Source organism: Coenobita brevimanus, chromosome 90 (genome assembly GCF_032717465.1).
Source record: "Coenobita brevimanus isolate Jiangsu-jjx chromosome 90, ASM3271746v2, whole genome shotgun sequence".
Lineage (NCBI taxonomy): Eukaryota > Metazoa > Arthropoda > Malacostraca > Decapoda > Coenobitidae > Coenobita > Coenobita brevimanus.
Window position 1 is genome coordinate 29293600 of NC_137043.1, and position 25436 is coordinate 29319035.

Below are 25436 nucleotides of genomic sequence, written 5' to 3' on the forward strand. Positions count from 1 at the left end.
TCGTTTTCATTTTTGTAGGCTCCAACATGCATACATGCATTAGCCTTGGTCACCTAATGGCGGCTCTCCATGCTGCTCGATCTCTGGCAGCTTCCCTATTTAGTCACTTAATTCAGAGGTCACCCTCCATGACCTCATCCCAGGTCTTTTTCTGTCTACGTCTCATGACTTTACCCCCAGCTTTAACACTTCCCACTTTCTGCACCCAGTTATCATTCCCCATTCTTCTCCACCTGCCCAAACCATCTCAATCTACCTCTCCTCATCACAGCACCGATAGACTCCAGTCCCATCCTACCCCTCAACTCTTCCATCACAAGCCTAGCCCCCCCAGCCCTTGCACTCAAGGATCCACTGCACATCTGCCTAATCATTGCCATTTCTCTACATTTGAACCTGTGAAAATCCTCTTCCTTTACTGCCCAGGTCTCACTACCATACAGCATTACAGTCCAAATACATGCCACATACTGTACAAAGATCCCTTAGCATGGAGGGATAACCCTTTCAATGTCAGGAGAGGCAACAGCTCCTTCTTTCAACTACTCCTCACCCTAGCCACAGAGCTAGCTCCTGCCCCACCTCCAGTGCATAACGTGTCTCCCAAATAACAAAACTCTTCCACATACTCAAGAGACTCACCAGCAAGTTTAATCCTTTCACGCCTGGCAATATCCACATGCTCTCCCCGACACACCGCATACATAAAATCAGCATTATCTCACAGTCTACGTTTAATATCACCACATCTGTTATGCACCCACTTATCACAAACACTGCACAAGTAGAATTGCTTCCCACGCCCTTGTGATGAATTGCACATGGCCACTCTCCCTCTTCTTTGGTAGTACTGTCCCCAGCCCTAGATACCATCACTTATATTTTACCTGCATTAACCCTAAATCCCTTGTGTCCCATACCATCTCTCCACTTTCTAAATCTTTCCACTGCCTGCTATTCATTCTCTGCAGCCAGCACCATATCATCAGCGTACATCTCCCACGGAAGTCTGTTTCTAAAGTCACGTGAGAGGGCCTCAAGTACCATGATAAACAACAAGGGGCTCAAGACTGACCCCTGATGCACACCAGTGTTCACGGAAAACTCATCACTCAAATCTCCATTCACCCGTACCTGGGTTTGAGCACCCACATACATGGCCATAATGACCCTAACCAGCCACACCTCGATCCCAGGCTTTCTCATTTCCCACCTCACCACCTCTCTAGGGACTCTGTCAAAGGCCATCTCCAAATCAACAAAAAGTATAGTTCCCTTTTCTTTCTTATATATTTTTCCTGAAGCTGCCGAACAATGAATATGGCATAAGTGGTCCCTTTGCTTGGCATGAACCCAAACTGCATCTCATAAATGTTCACTCTTTCTGTAATCATACCATCTAGAACTCACTCCATTACCTTCATTATCTGGTTTAAAAGCTTTATGCCTCTATAACTTCCTCTTAACAGGGCATCACCCTTCCCCTTGTACATATTTACAGTTGCACTTTTCAGCAAATAATCTGGGACAACACACTCATATATAATTGTATTTATCAGGTCAGTGACTAACCTCACTCCTGTATCTCCTGAGGCATTCAACATTTCAGCAGTCAACCGAGACACACCTGTTGCCCTCCCCACCTGCATCCTGCCTATTGCCTCGCTCACAGTAGCAGCATTAGTCAACGGCCAAGGGCCAAACACTGGATTTGCTGGCTCCAGACCTTCCCTGTCTGAGTCAACTCCTCCTTCAACAACCGGCTGTAATGCTCTCACCATGTGTCTTTAATATCTCCACTATTCACAACAACCCTTCCTTCATCATTCTTCACACAGTGCTCACCTGTTATATCTCTATTCTCCCTCTTCATCTGGTTTGCCACCTTACAAATCATATTCTTCCTTGCAACATGATTTAGGTTACCAAGTAAAAGTCTTTGTGATTCGGACTTCATGCTGTAAACCTCTTTTCTTGCCCTCTACTTGGCAGCCAAGTACTGTATTCCTCTTAGTTAACACTCATCTTCCATTCCTGGAAAAGCCTTCTTTTCTCCATAACTGCAGCTTTTACACCCTCATCCCACCACCAAGTCAATTTATGTCTTGGTGGGCCTCTTGTCCAGCCACATACTGAATCAGTAATTCTCAAAGAGGTTGGTCTTGAGGGCTCTGTACTGTTCATTAACATTTTCGTCCACATCTCCCTGTTCAGCCACCACTCTCCTCATCTTGCTATAGAAGGCATCCCTTCCTGCTTGGTTTTTGAGCTTCCATATTTTCCTCCTAGGTGCATAGGTCCTTTTTTTCATCACCCACTTCTTAAGCACCATGTCACATATCAATAACTTGTGTTGATGCACACATTCCTCGCTCCCTATAACTTTAACATCCCTTATTAACTGCCTACAGGTATACCTCGGCTTAACAATGTAATTGGTTTGGTAAAAACCCATCGTTAGGTGGGGTATTGTATATCGGGGTAATTTTAACATGTAAAGTAATGGGATGTGTTTTTCAGCCTTGGGTTTCCCTGAACCAAGTCCAAAACTCACCAAAATGAGCCCCAAAACAAGCTTAAAGCCAATCTAAATGGCCTAACAGCTGTAAAAGAAGCTAACCTAAGCCTAACACCTGTAAATAACTCACTAAACCAACAAATAAAATCTGAAAATCATCAAATATAAGTCGGGAAAAAATCAAGCTTAGAAAACTGTACCCCAAAATGACAATGTTCACCCCACCTATGGCTAAAACACATTAATCTAAATAAAAAAAACTGTTTATAAATCAACCTAAACACACAATTTTCGTCTAAAATATAATCAAAATCGGTAAAAAAAATAAAAACCCCTCGCTAAATCGGGGTTTGACCATCGTTAGGCGAGGTATGGTGGTATTTCTACCCCCTATTGTTAAGCCGGGGTATCACATCTAGGGATACCTTATATCGGGGTATTACTGTATCAGCCCTGCTGACCAGGAAATTGTCTGGCTGCTGTTTCCCAAAGACGCATATATAATCAACCTGCTCTCTTCCTAAAATGTGTGTTGCACACAGTCATATTCATTGCCTCCTCAAACTCAAGTATCCTTTCCCCTTCCTCATTTCTTGTACCATATCCACATCCCCCATGTACTCCTTCATATCCTTGAGCTGCTTCACCTACTTGACCATTTAAATCCTCCCCTAATACTACAATTTCATCTACTCTCATACCACTTACTGCACATAATAAGTCATCCCGAAATCTATCCTTCTTTACCTCATCCAGGCCTGCCTGTGGAGGATATATGTATATATATATATATATATATATATACAGATATAGATATAGATATAGCTAGATAGATAGACACATCTAGATGTAAATATAGACATAGATATATACATCTGTCCCTTCTCCTCTTGTGGCTAAGGTGCAAATGAATGTGTGTGTGGATGAGTAAATTGGGAGTGCATCGTCCTGTCACGGCTACCTCCCTTTCTTTGGGGGAAGCAGCCTAGGTATGTAGATGTGTGTATATATATATATATATATATATATATACAGTATATATATATATATATATATATATATATATATATATATACTGTATATCGTTTCGTTTTCGTTTCGTTTTTAAAGGCTCCAACATGCTTGCATGTGTCGGCCTTGGTCACCTAATGGCAGCTCTCCACGCTGCACGATCCATTGCAGCCTCTCTGTTCAGTCCCTTAACCCTAAGGTCACACTTAATGACCTCGTCCCATGTCTTTCTCGGTCTACCCCTTATAACCCCACCCCCGATATTAACACTTCTCACCTTCCTCACCCAATTATCATCCCCCATCCTCTCCACATGTCCAAACCACCTCAATCTACCTCTCCTCATCACAACACCAATACACTCCAGTCCCATCCTGCCCCTCCAGGCCTTGGACGCAGGGACGCACTGCACATCCACCTAATCGTTGTCATTTCTGTACGTCTGAGCCGGCAAATATCTTCCTTCTTCACTGCCCAGGTCTCACTGCCATACAGCATTACATATATATATATATATATATATACAGTGTCTAAACACCATCACATATTGTGTTAATCTGTTTGGCATTCTCTACCAACATTCTTTGCACTCTGTCATATAACTGCCATACACACACACATGCACACTGTATGCTTCTCTCAGAAATTCTGCATACACGTTTTATCACACTCACTGAAGAACACACTAGTGAATGTTGAATCCCAGTTGTATGCCTTGCTGATCTAGTGTTCTTAGGCATATGTTGAATGAGTCTTTTGTTATGTTTTGTTGTTCAGGCATAAAATGATCCACAGGTATACATGGCGAGTGATGAGAAGGGTGGGTGGTGAACTGAATGAAAGGAAGGCAATGATTGATTATGTGTGTGTGGATGAAAGGATGCGAAGATGTGTAAAGGATGCAAGAGTGTATAGAGGTTGGGGGAGTGGACTTTCTGACCACTACTTGGTGGTGGCCAGAATTAGAATGCAAGTAAGATGGAGGAATAGAAGAAGGGAAAGACGAGAGGAAGGAGTAGTTGCAAGGAGAGTGGAAAGGTTACAAGAGGATGAGAAAAAGGCAGAATATAAGAGAGAAGAGGAAGAAAGATTGGGCAAATATGAATTGGAGCAGATGTGAGACGTGGAAGGTGTGTGTAAGATATTTACAGAAGAAATATGTGCAGCATGTGATGTGGTGTGTGGAAGGAAGAGAAGACGGAGGGGGGTGCAAGGAACAGCGTGGTGGACTGAAGAGGTGAAACAGGCTGTGGCACAAAAGAAGAAAGCATACAATGAATGAATGAGAAATAGGGGCGTGGAAGAAGTTGAGAGGCGGAAGAGAGAGTTATATGTGGAAAGAAAGAGAGAGGTGAAAAGATTAGTAAGAGAGAGTAAGAAGAGAGTGGATGAGGAATTTGGAAGGAATTTGAGTGTAAAGTGGAGGGACTGTAAGAAAATGTTCTGGAGAGAAGTGAAAAGAGTAAGACAGGGTGGAAGTGAAGTTAGCAGGGGAGTGAAAGATAAAAATGGGAGATTACTAGTGGAGAAGGGAGAAAAAGTGAGCAGATGGAGAGAACACTTTAAGGAATTGTTGAACGTAGAGGATGGAAGTAATGCAAGTATAAGTGGCTGGGGAATGGCTGGGAGAAGGAGGGAGGTGAGAAGACAGGAAGAAATCAGTAGGATAGAAGTTGTGGAAGCAATGAAGAAAGTTAAATTGGGGAAAGCCCCAGGAATTGATGGAGTGTGTGGTGAAATGCTGAAGCATGGGGGAGAGATAGTAGTAGAATGGATGTGGAAGATGTGCAGATTGGCCTGGGAGGAAGGTAGAGTCCCGGAGGATTGGAAGTCAGGTATAATTATTCCCTTGTACAAAGGAAAAGGGGAAAAAGAAGTGTGTGGTAATCATAGGGGCATTTGTCTTCTTAGTATAATAGGAAAAGTGTATGGTAGGATACTTATAGACAGAGTTAGAGAAAGAACAGAGAAATTAGTTGGAGAAGAACAGGGAGGCTTTAGGAAGGGAAGAGGTTGTGTAGATCAGATATTCGTTCTTAGATCTTTAGTGGAAAAGTTTCTAGAGAAGGGAAAGAAGTTGTATGCGGCTTTCATGGATTTGGAGAAAGCATATGACAGAGTGGATAGACAAGGATTGTGGAAAGTGTTAAGAATATATGGAGTAGATGGGAAGTTGTTGAATGCTGTGAAGAGTATGTACGATGGTGCGAAGGCTGCAGTGCATGTGGATGGTGAACTAAGTGAATTTTTCTCTTTGAAAGTTGGTTTGAAACAGGGATGTGTCATGTCTCCATGGTTGTTCAATCTGTACATGGATGGGGTAATAAAAGAGGTACAAGGTAGGGTAGTGGATGTTGGAGTGGCCCTGGTAAGAGAGGACAGTGTTTGGAAACTCCTTGTACTGTTGTTTGCAGATGATACTGTGTTGTTGAGTGAAGACGAAGGGGAGCTGCAGGGCTTGGTGGATGAGTTTGAGAGAGTGTGTAAGAAACGGAATCTAAAGGTGAATGTAGGGAAGAGTAAAGTGATGGTCTTTGAGAGAGGTGAAGTTAGTGAATGTACAGCGAGGTTGGATGGTGAGGAATTGGAAAATGTGAGTACGTTTAAGTACTTGGGTAGTGTGATGAGTAAGGATGGAGGTTTGGAGGGTGAAGTGCTTGAAAGGGTGCAGCAGGGAAGAAAGGTTGCTGGTTCTTTGAAAGCAGTGATAAGAAACAGGGAAGTGAGCATGGAAGTGAAAAAGTTACTACATGACAGTATTGTGATACCAACTCTAACGTACGGAAGTGAAGCTTGGACATTGTTGGAAGGACACAAGTCAAGAGTGAGAGCAGTGGAGATGAGTTATTTAAGAGGAGCCTGTGGAGTCACGTGGAGAGACAGGCTGACGAATGAGGATGTAAAGGAGCGTTGTGGTGTGGATGTGGATGTGATAGGAAGCGTTATGAGGAACACACTGAGGTGGTTTGGCCATGTGGAGAGGATGGAGGGTGAAAGACTGACGAAGAGAGTGCATGTGAGTGAGGTGGAGGGGGGAAGAGGGAGGGGGAGGCCGAGGATGAGATGGAGGGATGGGGTGGAGAGGTATATGAGAGAGGGGGGTGTGATTTGGGAGCGGGGCAGTGAAATGGCGGGGGATAGGGCGACTTGGAGGCGATTTGTTTGTGGCCACCCCAAACGGGATTGAGGCGTCTGGCAATAGATAGATAGATAGATATTATTTTGAATCTCCATGAGGTGGTTGGAGGTTTTTCAGTAGTGTAATGTCATTATGAAGGTATGTCACTTACCTTTAAAAAATTCTGGAGGGTAGGAGCCTGGCTGCAAACCTTTACACCTCACAAAAGTGATATGGGACTGGATGTTTTTACCTTTACCTAAAGCAGCTTACAGAACATTAATGACTGTCACTGTTGTGCGGTGTAGTGTCTTGTAGCTATTTGTTTGAGTGTATTTCTTTATTCATGCTATTTAGTGTGTGTAATATGATGATTATGCATTGATTAATTTCATTCACCAATGTATTTGCAGGCATTAGGCCGATGTTTGGCTGAGCAGGAGTGGGCCCGTGAGATGAACAGTGAAGCTATTCAAAGTTTCCTACAAAATCTGATTGAAATGTTAATTGACTTGGTTGAATTTATGCTCTCCAAACTAGCCTGTGCTTCTCCCAATGGCTCAGGTAAGTGATGTCTTTTTACAGCACACCTAACATCTTTGTAAGTTAACAAACTGGTTGGGAAAAAAAAAACAGTGGGTCATTAAATCTGAAAGTATGTTAAATCAATGTAATAGTCATCCTAATTAAGAATCCCAGGTTTATTTTATACCTACCATATTTGTTAGTTTCATAAAGGTACTCTGGGTGTTTATGTGTTGTTATTACTCACAGAGAATTTAAATTGGCAAGACAGTAGAATAAAAGACAGTGGAGTCACCTGGAGAGACAGACTGACATATGAGAATGTGAAGTAGCGTTGTCGTGTGGATGTGGATGTGATAGGAAGTGTTAGGAGAAACACACTGAGGTGGTTTGTCCATATGGAGAGGATGGAGAGTGAGAGACTGACGAGGAGAGTGTATGTGAGTGAGGTGGAGAGGGAGGGGGAGGCCAAGGATGAGATGGAGGGATGGAGTGAAGAGGTATGTGAGAGAAGGGGGTGTGAGCTGAGAGCAGGGCAATGAAATGGCCGGGGACAGGCCGACATGGAGGTGATCTGTTTGTGGCCACCCCTTGCTGGATTAAGGCGTCTGGCAATAGGTAGATAGAATATTACATTTTTACCTTTCATCACATGGTCTCTTGATCAGTCAACTGCTTTTGCTTTGAGGTGGTTTGGCCATATGGAGAGGATGGAAAATGAGAGACTAATGAGGAGAGTATATGTGAGTGGAGGGGGGGAGAGGGAGGGGGAGGCCAAGGATGAGATGGAGGGATGGAGTGGAGAGGTATGTGAGAGAAGGGGGTGTGAGCTGGGAGCAGGGCAGTGAAATGGCGGGGGACAGGCTGACATGGAGGTGATCTGTTTGTGGCCACCCCTATCTGGATTAAGGCGTCTGGCAATAGATAGATAGAATATTACATTTTTACCTTTCATCACATTGTCTCTTGATCAGTCAACTGCTATTGCTTTATATACCAAATATTCTTTTGCTAGATGAGGAGATTGGTTTGCCTAAAGAGTTTTTAAACTCTGAAATTTGGTTGTTATTGTTGTTGCTGTTGTTGAGTAACCCTGGTCTGTCAGGCAGACCAGGCCCATCAGCTGCACACAAGCAGCTGTCCCTTCAGGGCCATCCTGCACAGTGAGCCGATGCTCTCCTGTGACAGGCAGCACCTCACCACAGTGAGGCATGGAAAATAATGTCAAGTTTTGGTTCCTGGGTGGGCACCACATTTGTGTCCCCATCTAGTTAACAGGGACACCATAGTGGGCTCCACATCACCCTGGTATTGGATTATATGGTTACCACTGAGTGTTATAAATGGTTTCCAGACTCACAGTACACAGTTAGACTTGTTGTTCAGTGGACAGACACCTAAAGTGGAGAGAGAGTAATGAAAAATGATAGGAAGGATGGGAGAAATAGGAAGAGAGGAGAGGTGACACTATAAGAAGGATAAAGGTGATGAAAGAAGTAAACAATACTACATCAGGTGAGTGTGGTTGCCACCACTTAACACCACTGAAATTTGGTAAATTGAGGCTCATTATAAAGAGGGTTTACTGTAGTGCATTTTTACACATCACATGATTTAAGGTATGTGCACACTTGACCTTTCCAAAGTTAATTATGCAAGGGAAGTAATAGAATCTTTCCAAATTGATAATGGAAAAAGTTAAGCCAAGGATCATGTTGAGAAATGATAAAGAATTGATTAATTTGTTGTTAAAGGTCAGAGGATAGTCAAATAATAAGTTGAAAAATAGAGGTACGGTGTTTTCGAGGCATTTTTTCAAGGAAGAGTTATTTTGCAACAATGAATTATGACAGACAAGTCAGATATGAGCTGTGCCAAGGTTTCATCCCATGGACACCATGAGGAGCATGTGGAAAGTGAAGGGTGGAGTCATTTTCAGATGATTGGATAGGGCTATACTATTTTTATTCTGACCTAGTCTAAAGTTGCCATCTTTCCATTTAGAATGCTTAGTTGTAACAAAGACTAATACAGAATATGATACTGTCATGAAGAATTGCTATAAAAGGATATACAGTAGAACTGCAGTAGTGTGTCCTTCTGCCACAGAAATACAAGAAATAAGCTGCATAAGGACAAAAATCTGGGCCAAGTTAAGGTAAAAGATTTATAGTGAGTCATAGACGAACAGTCAGAAGAGAGTTAAAAGACAGAAGTCTGAGAAACACCAAAATTCAGTTTTAGAGGGAGTGGCCTTCTACAACAGTAGCTGTCTAAAGATGAGAGGAATTGTGAGATGAAGGCATAGAAAGAGGGATAGAAGCAGTTGGAGGGTGGTTTAGAAATTAAAGATTTGTACCAGATTTTTTACAGTTTGCTTTTTAAGCCTTTCCATGTTTGTGGCCTTGGGGCTAGTGATGTAGAGGGATTCCTGTACTTGGTGGTGCCAGTATAATCAGTATATAAACTTTCCTCAACTGTCTCCCTGTCCCCTGAAAGGAGGAGGATGGATTGCAGAAGAAGAGCATCTACAGCCTGCAATCTGTCAGTTTCTTATTCAGAAGAGCCTGGGGCCACAATGCTAACAGCAACAACAGAACAACAACAGCATGGGGCCCAATTTAGGCTTGCATGATTTTTTTTTGTCCGGAGTAAGTTGCCATTGATTTTTCAGCAGTTCCATATATTGACCAAAGGTTGTGCCTGTAAGTGGTTTCATTTCATCATGTTTATGAAAGACCTTTGCACTGATATTCTAGTGTGTTAAGGAAAGGTCATATGTGTATCTAGACTAACTGTTTTTATTGCGACTAGCAGGTGTGTGTTTGGGTAAGAAGAATGATGGTTGATTTTTAAGGTGAGGTAGTTCTGTTTTCTGTAATTGTAAGTAATGTCAGAATTGGTTTGTTGCATGTTAATCATGGAGTATTGTGAAACTATTTTCAAGTGATTTACAAGAGGGTTTGATTAAATTTAAATGAAAAAAATATGTTCCACCTTAGAAGTAGGACTAAGGCATTTTACATAGTTGATGGCGAGGGACTGTCAGCCACAAGGGAACACTGGTTCACAGCACAGGGCAGCCCTGCAGGGACAGTTACTTTCTTGCAGTTGATGTGCCTGTGCAGCCAAACAGACCAGGGTTGACCAACATCAGCAACTTAATTGGTGGAGTTAGGGGATAAGTATACAGTTTGTTTATATTTAGTTAGAGATTGGCAGAAGCCATAATTAGAGTGTAGGTAAGTTTGGCGTTGCTAGATAACTGTGAATGTACATGTAACAACTGCATTTGACTGAAATAAATATTTTAAAAAGTGATGAAACAGAATAGTGGCTGCTGTGAGTGCACTCAGTCAGCTGAGTTTTATTGGGAAAAATAAGTTTAGGCAAAGAGGACAAGAGGTAGTGTTCAGCAGAGAAGAAGTTGCACGAAACACCACAGTTGGTGCAGCAGTTGTCAGAAAGTGAATATGACAGTGATCCAGGACATTCTCAGCAGTCAGTACAGTATGAGGATACGGGTTAAAGGTGGTGGTATGTGTGGCCCCCTCCTTAGAGGACTTTTGGCTGTTTTGGTAGGTGGGGGTGCTCAACATCCACTCACTTGATGTAGTGCTGCTTTGGGTGTCTGCCCTTCCCTTTCTTCCATCGTTCCTCTTCTGTCTTTCTTTCCTTCATTATTTCCTCTTCTTCTGCCTATGGGTCACTTCACTCAGTGACAAGCCAAATGGTTTCCTGTACATTAGGAAACCATTTACTATGCTGGGTGGTAACCATATAACCAAATTATGGTGCCTGGTGGTTTAGTGGGTACTTACGGCACTCCAATCGGATTGAGCCGGTGAAGGTTTATATCCAAGGGGTGATAGGGATTTTTTGCTCACGTAATGCCACTCAGGGATGAGTGAGGGTGGTCACTCTCATCTTAAATGTCGGGACCAGTTTTCCTAGCCCTGGGTTCCTACGCTCCTCTATGGGGCGATAAAGGATTGGATGATGGATGGATGGATGATATATTGCATATCATGTAATGTGAATTTGGTGTAAACAAGTAGAAGAAGGATGGTATTTTGAGGAAAAAAAAAGTCTGTTGGTGCTCAGAGAGGCATTGGACCGTAGCCATCCACTGGCCTCATCAACCTATCTATCTGTCTATTGCCAGACACCTCAATCCCGTTTGGGGTGGCCACAAACAAATCGCCTCCAAGTCACCCTGTCCCCCGCCATTTCACTGACCTGCTCCCAACTCACCCCCCCCTCTCTCATATACCTCTCCACCCCATCCCTCCATCTCATCCTCGGCCTCCCCCTCCCTCTTCCCCCCTCCACCTCACTCACATACACTCTCTTCGTCAGTCTTTCACCCTCCATCCTCTCCACATGGCCAAACCACTTCAGTGTGTTCCTCATAACGCTTCCTATCACATCCACTTCAACACCACAACGCTCCTTTATATCCTCATTCGTCAGCCTGTCTCTCCATGTGACTCCACAGGCTCCTCTTAAATAACTCATTTCCACTGCTCTCACTCTTGACTTGTGTCCTTCCAACAATGTCCAAGCTTCACTTCCATACGTTAGAGTTGTTATCACAATACTGTCATGTAGTAACTTTTTCACTTCCGTGCTCACTTCCCTGTTTCTTATCACTGCTTTCAAAGAACCAGCAACTTTTCTTCCCTGCTGTACCCTTTCAAGCACTTCACCCTCCAAACCTCCATCCTTACTCATCACACTACCCAAGTACTTAAACGTACTCACATTTTCCAATTCCTCACCATCCAACCTCACTGTACATTCACTGACTTCACCTCTCTCAAAGACCATCACTTTACTCTTCCCTACATTCACCTTTAGATTCCGTTTCTTACACACTCTCCCAAACTCATCCACCAAGCCTTGCAGCTCCCCTTCGTCTTCACTCAACAACACAGTATCATCTGCAAACAACAGTACAGGGAGTTTCCAAACACTATCCTCTCTCACCAGGGCAACTCCAACATCCACTACCCTACCTTGTACCTCTTTTATTACCCCATCCATGTACAGATTGAACAACCATGGAGACATGACACATCCCTGTTTCAACCCAACTTTCAAAGAGAAAAATTCACTTAGTTCACCATCCACACGCACTGCAGCCCTGGCACCATCGTACATACTCTTCACAGCATTCAGCAACTTCCCATCTACTCCATATATTCTTAACACTTTCCACAATCCTTGTCTATCCACCCTCATCAACCTACTGGAAGTAAAATCAGATCCTCATAAACGTCAAAATAATTTAATTTAGGCCTCTGTATTTCAGCATGTGCTGAATAATGTAAGGTAGTGTACATACAGTACAGTTAGCTTTTTTGCATTACAGTTAACCATTGTATTTTGTATAAGAAAACATAAAGTAAGCACATATATATATATATATATACTGTATATATATATATATATATATATATATATATATATATATAAAGCAAGTCATCTGGTTTCACCTTCCATGACACTTTTTTTGCTGAATCTCTATTCCTGTTTAATGCCTATTTGGACTAATATCTTCAGTAAGCCATCATCTGCCTCGTTCTCCTCCTCCTCCTCCTCATCGTCATCATCATTGTCGTCGTCGTCGTCGTAATTCAGACTTCATTTCCCATCCAAGGATAGGGTGAGGTTGGGTCCAGAGCAAGAAAAAACTTGATAGAAGGAGAATCTAATTAATGCATACTGAGCCTGAGACCTCATATGAGGCACAGTGATGGTCTGCACAGGCCAAACTGCAAGCCTTATTTGAAGGACAGTTTATTTTGGTTATAAAACAGTGACTTGGGGGAGGTAAACTACCTTACAAAGAATCAGCCTGGCAGGTGCTAAAAGTTTGTTCAGTTCAGTGGGTCTTACTTTCACTTACTGTTCAAGCCTCTGAAATGTAGTTTTTCTTGTTGAATATTTTTTCCAGTAGTTCATATCGTAAGCTTGGCTGTCATCAGCATTATCATTACTCTTGTTTTGTAGTATGTTAGACTAGTGTTGTTTTTCATTTTCCAGCCATTGCACCTTCCTTTGCTGAGATGGGACAGTCTGTGGATATGATTATTAAGGAATGTAGTGGTGATAATGATGAAAACATTACTGACAAGACAAAGCCTCTGCACACATTAGATAGCTGTCAACTTGAAGGTGATGATGAAGAAGGGAGTGTTGCTGATTGTGATGAGTTCTTGGATGGTTCCATCCCATCTGACCATCTTCTTGTATTAGCATGCTGCTGGCAGACATTGAAGGTAAGATAGATATGACAACAAGTATCTTATTAAAGTACATTGATATTTTATGATTTTGATACAGATTTACCTCACCCCATCCAGTGGTGGGGAAAAAAAATTGGGATGATGAATGATCTGATTTGGTTAGGAGAATACTGGGACAGTGCTAGTTTTACCAAAAGTTGGAGGTGCAAAAGAAGAGGAAAACAAAGTACAGTTCAAACTCGCCACATAATTGATTGCTTTATGATCACTTGCTTATATAATGATGAAGAATTTACAGTATATCCCTTCTGCACTCTGTGATTGCAAAGTCTTTGTCTATATCATCTGAGTGAACCCCCCTCCCCCACGAGGCTCCCATGCATCCACTTGCCAACACACGAACTAACAGTCATGGATTTGAGCCAAGATGGCATCCAGTGTTTATGTGCATAGAACCCCATATGAATTAGCTGCACTTGTTATCCTGTCACCACCCATTTTAAGTTCCCATGCCACTTGTCTACTCTGTCACATGTCTCTCTGTGGTGATTGTCTCTCTCCTTGCATGCATCATGTTACATCATATTCTTGTATGTGCGTAAGCCGTCGGACCACCATTGCTAATGTAATATTGTAGTGCAGGTGGGCGACTAAGAGTGTTTTGTGCAAGTTAAAGTGGGAAGTGCACGAATTCTTTGTGAATTACCTTAATATTTAGAATTATGTCTGACAAGAGTGCAGGCCCCAGTGGAAAGTGTGGTGCAAGTGAATCTGATGAAAGGAAGGTTTAGAGGGTTCCTTTGATAAGTTGGACTGAGTGAAGCAGCTTAAGGGTTGACAAGGGGTGGCCGTCAACAGGATTGTCAATGCCCTTAACCCCTACGCATCAGTTGGCGTGTATAGCCATCATGATTTTGGGCGCGAAGCAGTGCTGGTTGACATGTATTGCTGCAAGTGTCTTCCCGCCACCCTTTGAACTTTAACTTCTCCTTACACATTGACGGGACACCTGGAGACATGGGGATACTTTCATTGGAAAGAGGAAGTGCTGATGAGTCTTGTGTATCTTTAATTTTTTCTCTAGCTGTCATTGTTTAGCAGATATTAGAGTTTGAAATAAGGATATTTTTTCCAAAATCACGAAATCCCCTGTAGGGAGGAGCGTGCGACATCGGAAAACCCTTGGCATGTAGGGGTTAAGCTGTCCAAGTCAGCTGTCTCTCAAGTTATAAAGAAGTCTAAAGCAGTACCTGCAGCTAAGGAACAGGTGTCCTCCCTGTCTGTAAAGCACATGTAGAGTATTGCATGAGGTAGAGAAAAGTATTTGGGAGAGTATGCTGGCCTACTCTTCATGTTAGTGTCACACTGAAAGGGTCAGCAAAGGAAGATGGTCAGAATGTACTCATGGCTCGTGAAACATAGGAGCTCCATCTCTCCCCTTCACCAACATTTCCATCCTCCTTGGGAGTACCACTGTGATTGGCTGATGCTACTGTGTACTCCCTAGTTTGCCAACGTATATGATTTTGACGGTGAGAAATTGGCCGGGGAAGATAGCACTAGGGGGAAGGTACCTGGTTCCCCTGTACACAAACTGTCTTGTTACGAAAACTTCTCGGCTCAGTGACTCTTCGTGGTACAAAATGGTGTACATTCATAAATATGGGGATGCCTAACCTCCCCAGTCAGCCTATTTCTGTCTCTCAGTTTTATTTGCAAAACAGTTTCTTGCATAGAGCCACTGCATTCAGAGGAAAGAATAAGCCAGACTGAGATGTTAATCAGTAAGTATTTTTTTATAGTTTGTCCCCATAGTGGCAACCGTACAGTACACATGTGTCATGATTTACCTCTTGCAGATCACGCATGTAAGGATTGGTGTCCTTGCCAGGGCTTAGTTTTGCATTATTACCCCACTATGGATGTTGAAATCCACCTTTATGTGGATTCTTGTGTCCAATGTGCCAAACTTAAGGACATTATTGATGCATCTTCTCCTGTGTTAATTATATTTTGCATGTACATGTATGTATATTTTTTATCCTGGTGCTGTTTTTCAGTTTTTGATGTGGGTATAACAAAATGTACATCAATCTTTATTACAGATATGTTGTATAGTGTCAGGATGGTGTGTGGAGAAGCTGCTGCAATATCTCAGTGTGGATATCGTGAGGAGAGTGACAAGAGGAGTGGTGGTGCGGACGTTGACAGCAACACGTCACAAGGGAGCTATGGAAGCTGCCAGATCTGCATATGCACACACTTGTCGCACTCTGTTGACTGCTGAGGGCAGTTATGACGGGATAATTTATGAACAGGTAATGATTTGGCCACCCACATAATTTCTATCTATCTGTCTGTAGCACTTCATTCCATGTAAGATGAGTGAAACTGTGCCTGCAGAGTGGAAAAAGGCTGTGGTTGTACCCCTGTACAAAAATAAAGGTGAACGAAGTGAGTGCAAGAATTATTGTGGTATCAGCTTACTGAGTGTGGTAGGGAAAGTACATGGAAGAATTATTATAGAGAAAGTAAGAGAGATATCAGAATTCCTAGTGAATGATGAACAGGGTGGCTTTAGGAGTGGCAGAGGATGTGTGGACCAAATATTTGCAGTGAGACAGATAGTAGAGAAGGCGTGCGAGAAGGACCATAAGGTGTTTATGGCATTCATGGATCTGGAAAAAGCATATGACAAAGTGGACAGAGAAGGATTGTGGAAAGTTTTGTGCATGTACGGCGTAGAAGGTAAGCTGCTAGGTGCCGTCAAGAGTTTTTATGATGGTAGTGAATCATGTGTCAGGGTTAATGGGCATCTAAGTGAATGGTTCACAATCAGTGTGGGCTTGCGACAAGGTTGGGTGATGTCCCCATGGTTGTTCAATGTATATATGGATGGGGTGATGAGAGAAGTGAAAACACGAGTAAATGGAGAGAGGGATGGCATTGGTAATGAATGGTGATGGATTGAATGTCTCATATTTGTTGTATGCTGATGATGCAGTACTGCTTGCAAGTACCGGACAAGAACTTCGGATGCTAGTGCAGAGTTTTGCTGATGTCTGTGAGCGTCGTGCCTTGAGAGTAAATGTAGAGAAGAGTAAAGTGATGGTTATTGAGAGAGAAGGTGACTCCCACTGTGATGTCACAGTGAATGGAGAGAGACTGATATTGGTGAGAGAGTTCAAATACTTGGGTACAGTGATAGAAAAGAGTGGAAAATGTGCAAAAGAAGTTGAAAGTAGAGTGACACAAGGAAGAAAAGTAGCTGGTGCAATGAAGGCCTTGATAAGAAACAGAGGCTTGAGTGTTGCAGCTGCACGAGGCTTACATGAGGGAGTGTTAGTGCCAGCTTTAACATATGGATGTGAGACTATGGTGTGGCATGAAAATGAAAAGTCAAGAGTTAGAACAGTGGAGATGGGACTGCTGAGGAATGTATGTGGAGTACAGAGGGTGGATAGGATACGAAATAATGTGATTCGTGAAAGATGCGGAGTGAGGAAGTCGGTGGACACCAGAATTGAAGAGAGTGTACTGAGATGGTATGGTCATGTGGAGAGAATGGATAACAATAGTGTGGTGAAGAAGGTATATCTGAGCAAATTCGAAGGAGGTAGGAGGCGAAGTAGGCCAAGGAGAAGGTGGAGAGATACGGTGGATGAATGTATGAGGAAGAGAGGTTTGGAAATCGGTGAGGCTAGAGAACTGACAGGAGATCGAGCTGGCTGGATGAATTTTGTGAGGAGAAGTGCATGATCAGGGATTTTTGGCACCCCTTTTTAACGTGGCAGCATTTGGATTGACTCTGTCGGATACGATTATGTGAAGCTACAGAACGTGGTGAATGTTTTTGGCGTATCCGATAGAGCCAGGATTCCGGGGGCTTGAATGATGAGTGAATGGAAGCGTGGCCCATTGGATTGGGCAATTTTGGGCTGTCTGGACATTGCTACTCCTCACCCTGCCCTTGGGTGGTAAAGGAGGTCCGGATGATGATGAATGATTGTCTGTAGCCAGACACCATAATTCCGTAAGGGGTGGCCATTTGTCTTTGAGTTAGTTGTTTTACGGGATGGGGCACTAACCTTTTTGTCAACCCATCATCATCATCATCCAATCCTATGTCGCCCCGCAGAGGAGCGTAGGAACCCGGGGCTAGGCAAGTTCGTCCTGACTTTTAAGATGAGAGTGACCAGCCTCACTTATCCCTGAGTGGCATTACATGAGCAATCAACCCCAACCACCCCTTGGATATAAACCTTCACCGGCTTAATCTGATTGGAGTGCAATAATCTATCTATCTATCTATCTATTGCCAGACGCCTCAATCCCGTTTGGGGTGGCCACAAACAAATCGCCTCCAAGTCGCCCTGTCCCCCGCCATTTCACTCCCCCGCTCCCAATTCACACCCCCCTCTCTCATATACCTTTCCACCCCATCCCTCCATCTCATCCTCGGCCTCCCCCTCCCTCTTTCCTCCTCCACCTAACTCACATACACTCTCTTCGTCAGTCTTTCACCCTCCATCCTCTCCACATGGCCAAACCACCTCAGTGTGTTCCTCATAACGCTTCCTATCACATCCACATCAACACCACAACGCTCCTTTATATCCTCATTCGTCAGCCTGTCTCTCCATGTGACTCCACAGGCTCCTCTTAAATAACTCATTTCCACTGCTCTCACTCTTGACTTGTGTCCTTCCAACAACGTCCAAGCTTCACTTCCGTACGTTAGAGTTGGTATCACAATACTGTCATGTAGTAACTTTTTCACTTCCATGCTCACTTCCCTGTTTCTTATCACTGCTTTCAAAGAACCAGCAACCTTTCTTCCCTTCCAAACCTCCATCCTTACCCATCACACTACCCAAGTACTTAAACGTACTCACATTTTCCAATTCCTCACCATCCAACCTCGTTGTACATTCAGTGACTTCACCTCTCTCAAAGACCATCACTTTACTCTTCCCTACATTCACCTTTAGATTCCGTTTCTTACACACTCTCTCAAACTCATCCACCAAGCCTTGCAGCTCCCCTTCGTCTTCACTCAACAACACAGTATCATCTGCAAACAACAGTACAGGGAGTTTCCAAACATTATCCTCTCTCACCAGGGCAACTCCAACATCCACTACCCTGCCTTGTACCTCTTTTATTACCCCATCCATGTACAGATTGAACAACCATGGAGACATGACACATCCCTGTTTCAACCCAACTTTCAAAGAGAAAAATTCACTTAGTTCACCATCCACACGCACTGCAGCCTTCGCACCATGTACATACTCTTCACAGCATTCAACAACTTCCCATCTACTCCATATATTCTTAACACTTTCCACAATCCTTGTCTATCCACCCTGTCATATGCTTTCTCCAAATCCATGAAAGCCGCATACATCTTCTTTCCCTTCTCTAGAAACTTTTCCACTAAAGATCTGAGAATGAATATCTGATCTACACAACCTCTTCCCTTCCTAAAGCCTCCCTGTTCTTCTCCAACTAATTTCTCTGTTCTTTCTCTAACTCTGTCAATAAGCATCCTACCATACACTTTTCCTATTATACTAAGAAGACAAATGCCCCTATGATTACCACACACTTCTTTTTCCCCTTTTCTTTTGTACAAGGGAATAATTATACCTGACTTCCAATCCTCTGGGACTCTACCTTCCTCCCAGGCCAATCTGCACATCTTCCACATCCATTCTACTACTATCTCTCCCCCATGCTTCAGCATTTCACCACACACTTCATCAATTCCTGGGGCTTTCCTGATTTAACTTTCTTCATTGCTTCCACAACTTCTATCCTACTGATTTCTTCCTGTCTTCTCACCTCCCTCCTTCTCCCAACCATTCCCCAGCCACTTATACTCGCATTACTTCCATCCTGTATGTTCAACAATTCCTTAAAGTGTTCTCTCCATCTGCTCACTTTTTCTCCCTTCTCCACTAGTAATCTACCATTTTATCTTTCACTCCCCTGCTAACTTCACTTCCACCCTGTCTTACTCTTTTCACCTCTTTCCAGAACATTTTCTTACAGTTCCTCCACTTTACACTCAAATTCCTTCCAAATTCCTCATCCACTCCCTTCTTACTCTCTCTTACTAATCTTTTCACCTCTCTCTTTCTTTCTACATATAACTCTCTCTTCCGCCTCTCAACCTCTTCCACGCCCGTATTTCTCATCCATTCATTGTATGCTTTCTTCTTTTGTGCCACAGCCTGTTTCACCTCTTCAGTCCACCATGCTGTTTCTTGCACCCCCCCTCCGTCTTCTCTTCCTTCCACATACCACATCACATGCTGCACATATTTCTTCTGTAAATATTTTACACACACCTTCCACATCTCCCATCTGCTCCAATTCATATTTGCCCAATCGTTCCTCCACTTTTCTCTTATACTCTGCCTTTTTCTCATCCTCTTGTGACCTTTCCACTCTCCTTGCAACTACTCTTTCCTTTCGTCTTTCCCTTCTTCTATTCCTCCATCTTACTTGAACTTTAATTCTGGCCACCACCAAGTAGTGGTCAGAAAGTCCACTCCCCCAACCTCTATAAACTCTTGCATCCATTACACATCTTCGCATCCTTTCATCCACACACACATAATCAATCATTGCCTTCCTTTCATTCAGTTCACCACCCACCCTTCTCATCACTCGCCATGTATACCTATGGATCATTTTATGCCTGAAGAGGGTATTGGCTATCACCAACCCTCTCCCAGCACAAATGTCCACTAACGCACTCCCATTCTCATCTATCTCAGCAGGCACACCCCACTCACCAACTATTCCATCCACCTTCACATTCCCAACTTTACCACTCATATCACCAATCAAAAACACTCTCTCATTCCTTCCACACTTTTCCATGCACACTTCTACATTTGTCCAGAACTCTTCTCTCACTCTTCTAGCACGATCTTGCGTTGGCGCATACACACACACAGTCGCCCACATTTGTATTCCAACTTTCAACTTTACCCACACAATCCTTGACCCAACTGATCCATACTGTCTTATGCTCCTCTTCCATCTTTTACTCACAACTATACATACTCCTTCCTTTGCCCTCTCATTCTCACCTACTCCTGCACATATACCCCATCCATACTCCCATTCTCTCACACTTTCTCCTCTCCATTTTGTGCAATAATTACCCACTAAACCACCAGATACCAAAATTTGGTTATATGGTTACCACCCAGCATAGTAAATGGTTTCCTGGTGTACAGGAAACCATTTGGCTTGTCACTAAGTGTAGAGTCACCCACAGGCAGAAGGAAGAGGAAAGAATGAAGGAAAGAAAGACAGAAGAGGGAGTGTAAAGTTACCCGAAGGCAGAAGGACAAGGAAGGAATGAAGGGAAGGAAAACAGAAGAGGATGGAAGGAGAGGAAAGGGCAGACACCTGACAGCAGCACTACATCGAGTGAGTGGATGGTGAGCGCCCCCACCTCCGTCAACCCACTGTTTGACAAATAAGGAACATGTACAGGTTGGTTACGTGGTTTCCACCCAGCATTATAAATCCCCACATATTTTCAGCTGTTATAACTAAAACATTAGCATGTTATCGAAGTTATTAAAAAAAAAAAAGTCCTGTCAGACAGAATGACTGGGACCCATCCACAAGAGGTGAGGTCCCATTCACTTTCAGTTGCCACCTTTGTGTAGTGGAGGTATGAGAGAACATCTCAGATATTGTAAAGCCAATGCAGTGGTAAAATTGACTCCAGGATACTTTAAAATAACAAAGAAACACTTCCCAGAAGTTTTATTATAGACAAATATTTTTTATATGAGTAGATGACAAGGATGAGCCAGCCTTGTGTTTGCAGATGGCACTGTCTACCACCAGTCATTCATGGAGGACAGGATTGCCAGTGACCAGAAGTGTGGGCAGGCAGAGAGACAGGCTGAAGTAGGCAAAGGAGATTTGATAGTTCCATCTCTCTCTCTCTCTCTCTCTCTCTCTCTCTTTTTTTTTTTTTTTTTTTTTTAGCAATGTAAGAAGTATCAAACAGTTTTCAGTACCACCCAGGCATTAGAAATGGTGATGAAAGGAATCATTCTAGACGAAGGGAGTTGCAGAGTGGGTGCATTACGATGTGCTACCCAAGTGTTCCCAAAATTATACTAAAGAAGAGGAAAAACCTCCATCAAGTCCTAGGCATCACTGTCCCCTTCAAAGTAGTCTCTGTGGGTGTGCAGACATCAATCCCAGTGCTTCTCCCACAATTGGGATTCATTCTGAAGTCCATGAGCATCAGCCTGTTCAGGACCTTCTGTGATTTTCTCCTGGATCTCCTCACTGATGTCAGATGTTACAACTTTCAGCTGGATTTTCATTCAGGAAAGAGGAAATAATCATAGGGGACCAAATCTGGTGAATATAGGGGATTGGGGACAATTGGCATGTTTTTATACCAAAAACTGCTGAACAATAAGAGCTGTGTGCATGGGTGCATTGTCATAGTGAAGCACCCATTTGTTTGTGCACCGCTTGTCTGGACATTTTCGCCTCACGTCACCGGACAAAATGCATATTCAAGTTCTATACAATAGACTGACAATGTCATAAACATCGTGGATTGTCCTCCTGGGATCTTCAAGGATGGTTGCATGAACTTTGGCCACATTGTGAGTAGTTGAACTGGCGGAAGGGTGACCAGAACATAAATCATCATCTGTTGACGTTTCTCCGATTTTAAAACGCTTAAACTAGTTTTATGTTTTTGTAACCCAAATAATTGTTACCAAATCTTTGCTTTAACATTTTATGAGTTTCTGCTGCATGCTTCCCAAGTTTCACAAAAAACTTGATGCACACACGTTGCTCTTTCACATCCTCCATATTTGAGGTCACAATTCGCAAACTAATCCAAACACAACAATAAAAAAACACAAACATGCAGCGAACACATCCACCCTGCACAACGCCACTTGACACACCAACAAACAGAGGGTGCATTCACTGCTACCTATCATCCACATTGTGGGAAATATTTTCCCCCAGAGCAGTTGTGCTCTCTGCTTTTTATAATAGTCATCGTTAGAAGCAGAGGAAAACCAGAGTTCGTTGTCACCTGTTCAAGCGATTTTTATAACCCAGAAATTACATCATCATCATCATCTAGACCTCCTTTCCCACCCTAGGGTAGGTTGAGGAGTAGCATTGTCCAGACAGCCCAAAATTGCCCAATCCAGTGGGCCACACTTCCATTCACTTATCATTCAAGCCCCTGGAATCCTAGCTCTATCGGATATGCCAAAAACATTCACCACGTTCTGTAGCTTCACATAATCGTATCTGATAGAGTCAATCCAGATGCTGCCACGTTAAAAAGGGATGCCAAAAATCCCTGATCATGCACTTCTCCTCACAAAATTCATCCAGCCAGCTCGATCTCCTGTCAGTTCTCTTGCCTCACCGACTTTCAAACCTCTCTTCCTCACACATTCATCCACCGTATCTCTCCACCTTCTCCTTGGCCTACCTCACCTCCTACCTCCTTCGAATTCGTTCAGATATACCTTCTTCAACACTCTATTGTTATCCATTCTCTCCACATGACCATACCATCTTAGTACACTTTCTTCAATTCTGGTGTCCACCGACTTCCTCACTCCGCATCTTTCACGAATCACATTATTTCGTATCCTATCCACCCTCTGTACTCCACATGCATTCCTCAGCAGTCCCATCTCCACTGCTCTCACTCTTGACTTTTCATTTTCATGCCACACCATAGTCTCACATCCATATGTTAAAGTTGGCACTAACACTCCTTCATGTAAGCCTCGTACAGCTGCAACACTCAAGCCTCTGTTTCTTATCAAGGCCTTCATTGCACCAGCTACTTTTCTTCCTTGTGTCACTCTACTTTCAATTTCTTTTGCACATGTTCCTCTCTTTTCTGTCACTGTACCCAGGTATTTGAACTCTCTCACAAATTCCAGTCTCTCTCCATTCACTGTTACATTGCACTGGGAGTCACCTTCTCTCTCAATAACCATCACTTTACTCTTTTCTGCATTTACTCTCAAGGAACAACGCTCACAGACATCAGCAAAACTCTGCACTAGCCTACCAAGTTCTTGTCCGGTACTTGCAAGCAATACTGCATCATCAGCATACAACAAATTTGAGATATTCCATCCATCACCATTCATTGCCAATGCCATCCCTCTCTCCATTACTCGTGTTTTTACTTCTCTCATCACCCCATCCATATATATATTGAACAACCATGGGGACATCACCCAACCTTGTCGCACGCCCACACTGATCGTGAACAATTCACTCAGATGCCCAGTAACCCTGACACATGCTTCACTACCATCATAAAAACTCTTGACGGCACCTAGCAGCTTACCTTCTACACCGTACATGCGCAAATCTTTCTACAATCCTTCTCTGTCCACTTTGTGATATGCTTTTTCCAGATCCATGAATGCCATAAACACCTTATGGTCCTTCTCACAAACCTTCTGTACTATCTGTCTTACTGCAGATATTTGGTCCACACATTCTCTGCCACTCCTAAAGCCACCCTGTTCATCACTAAGTAGGACTTCTAATGTCTCTCTTACTTTCTCTATAATAATTCTTCCATATACCTTCCCTGCCACACTCAGTAAGATTATCCCACGATAATTCTTGCACTCACTTCGCTCACCTTTATTTTTGTACAGGGGTACAATCACAGCCTTTTTCCACTCTGCAGGCACAGTTTCACTCACCCATGCCTTCTTACATATCTCCAACAAGCACTTCATTCCATTCTCTCCACTACATTTAAGCATCTCTGCATACACCTCATGAACCCCAGCTGCTTTCCCATTTTTCATCCGCTTCACAGCACTCTTCACCTGTGCAAGTGTCACGTCTCCAGGCACTGCATTCTTCTCTGCACACCCCAAAAACCAATCATGTTTACAACTGCTCTGCTCTCTCTATTCCAATTCATCAGGCTTTCAAATTATTTTTTTCCATCTGGTCCTTACTTCATCTCCATGGGTTAATAATCTACCACCTGCATCCTTCACACCATCCCATTTCTTTCTGCTTTCACTTCTACATTTCTGCACCTCTTTCCAGAATAACTTTTTATTTTCAGAGTAGTTTGCATTCATTTTTCATCCTAGATCCTCATTTACTTCCTTTTTTTCCTCTTCACTAATCTCTTTACGTGCGTCTTGCTCTCAACATATTCAGTTCTTATTTCAGCTGAACCCCTATCGTATAACCAGTTTAGCCACTTCTTCCTCTTTTCCTCCACTGCTGTCTTTACCTCCTCATCCCACCATGCCATACCTTTCTTCTTTGTTGTTACTCTTGCCACACCACACTCCGCTTTAGCATTCCTAACTAAGCAATCCCTATATGCATTCCACAGCCTGTCCAGATCCATTTCATTCCAATTCTGTAATTCTAACTCGTCCTCTACTTTGGTCCTGTATTCATCTGCCATTTCTTTGATCCTCAGTTTCTCAACTTTCAGTCTTTCTCCCTGACTGCTCCTCTCTCTCCTGATCCACCTCACTCCTCTCAGCTTGATCTTGCATACCACAATCATATGATCTGACAGACCTCCACATCGTCCTCTCACAACCCTCGTATCAGCAACCAATCCCATCACCGACCTCTGTACGAGCACGTAATCAATCAGGCTTCTTTCAACACAATCCCCGTTCCCTCTATACCATGTATATTTATGTGCATCTCTGTGTTTGAAATACGAGTTACAAATGCACAACCTCCTCTCCTCCTCTCCTGACACATATCCTTTAGTCTCTTCCCATTATCATTTTTTCCTGGTACTCCATAACAACCCATTATGTCATCCTCAGGACCAGTGCCTACTCTTCCATTCATGTTCCTCATCACAATCACTTTATAGCTCCTGGGCATTTCTCCCACTACTTCACCCAGCTCATCCCAAAACCTGTCTTTCTCTCTCTCTCTCTCCTGTCCTCACACGGTGCAT

General features: G+C 43.1%; 1 protein-coding gene across 1 annotated transcript in view; it reads left to right on the forward strand.

Annotated features, from left to right (window-relative positions):
• LOC145411653 (uncharacterized) overlaps positions 1–25436 on the forward strand; it is a 119781-nt gene that overhangs the window by 69913 nt on the left and 24432 nt on the right. Inside the window, exons 10-12 of the mRNA XM_080281659.1 lie at positions 7061–7211; positions 13221–13456; positions 15529–15741. Coding sequence (XP_080137785.1) covers positions 7061–7211; positions 13221–13456; positions 15529–15741 — 600 coding nt within the window. The remainder of the gene's footprint in view (positions 1–7060; positions 7212–13220; positions 13457–15528; positions 15742–25436) is intronic.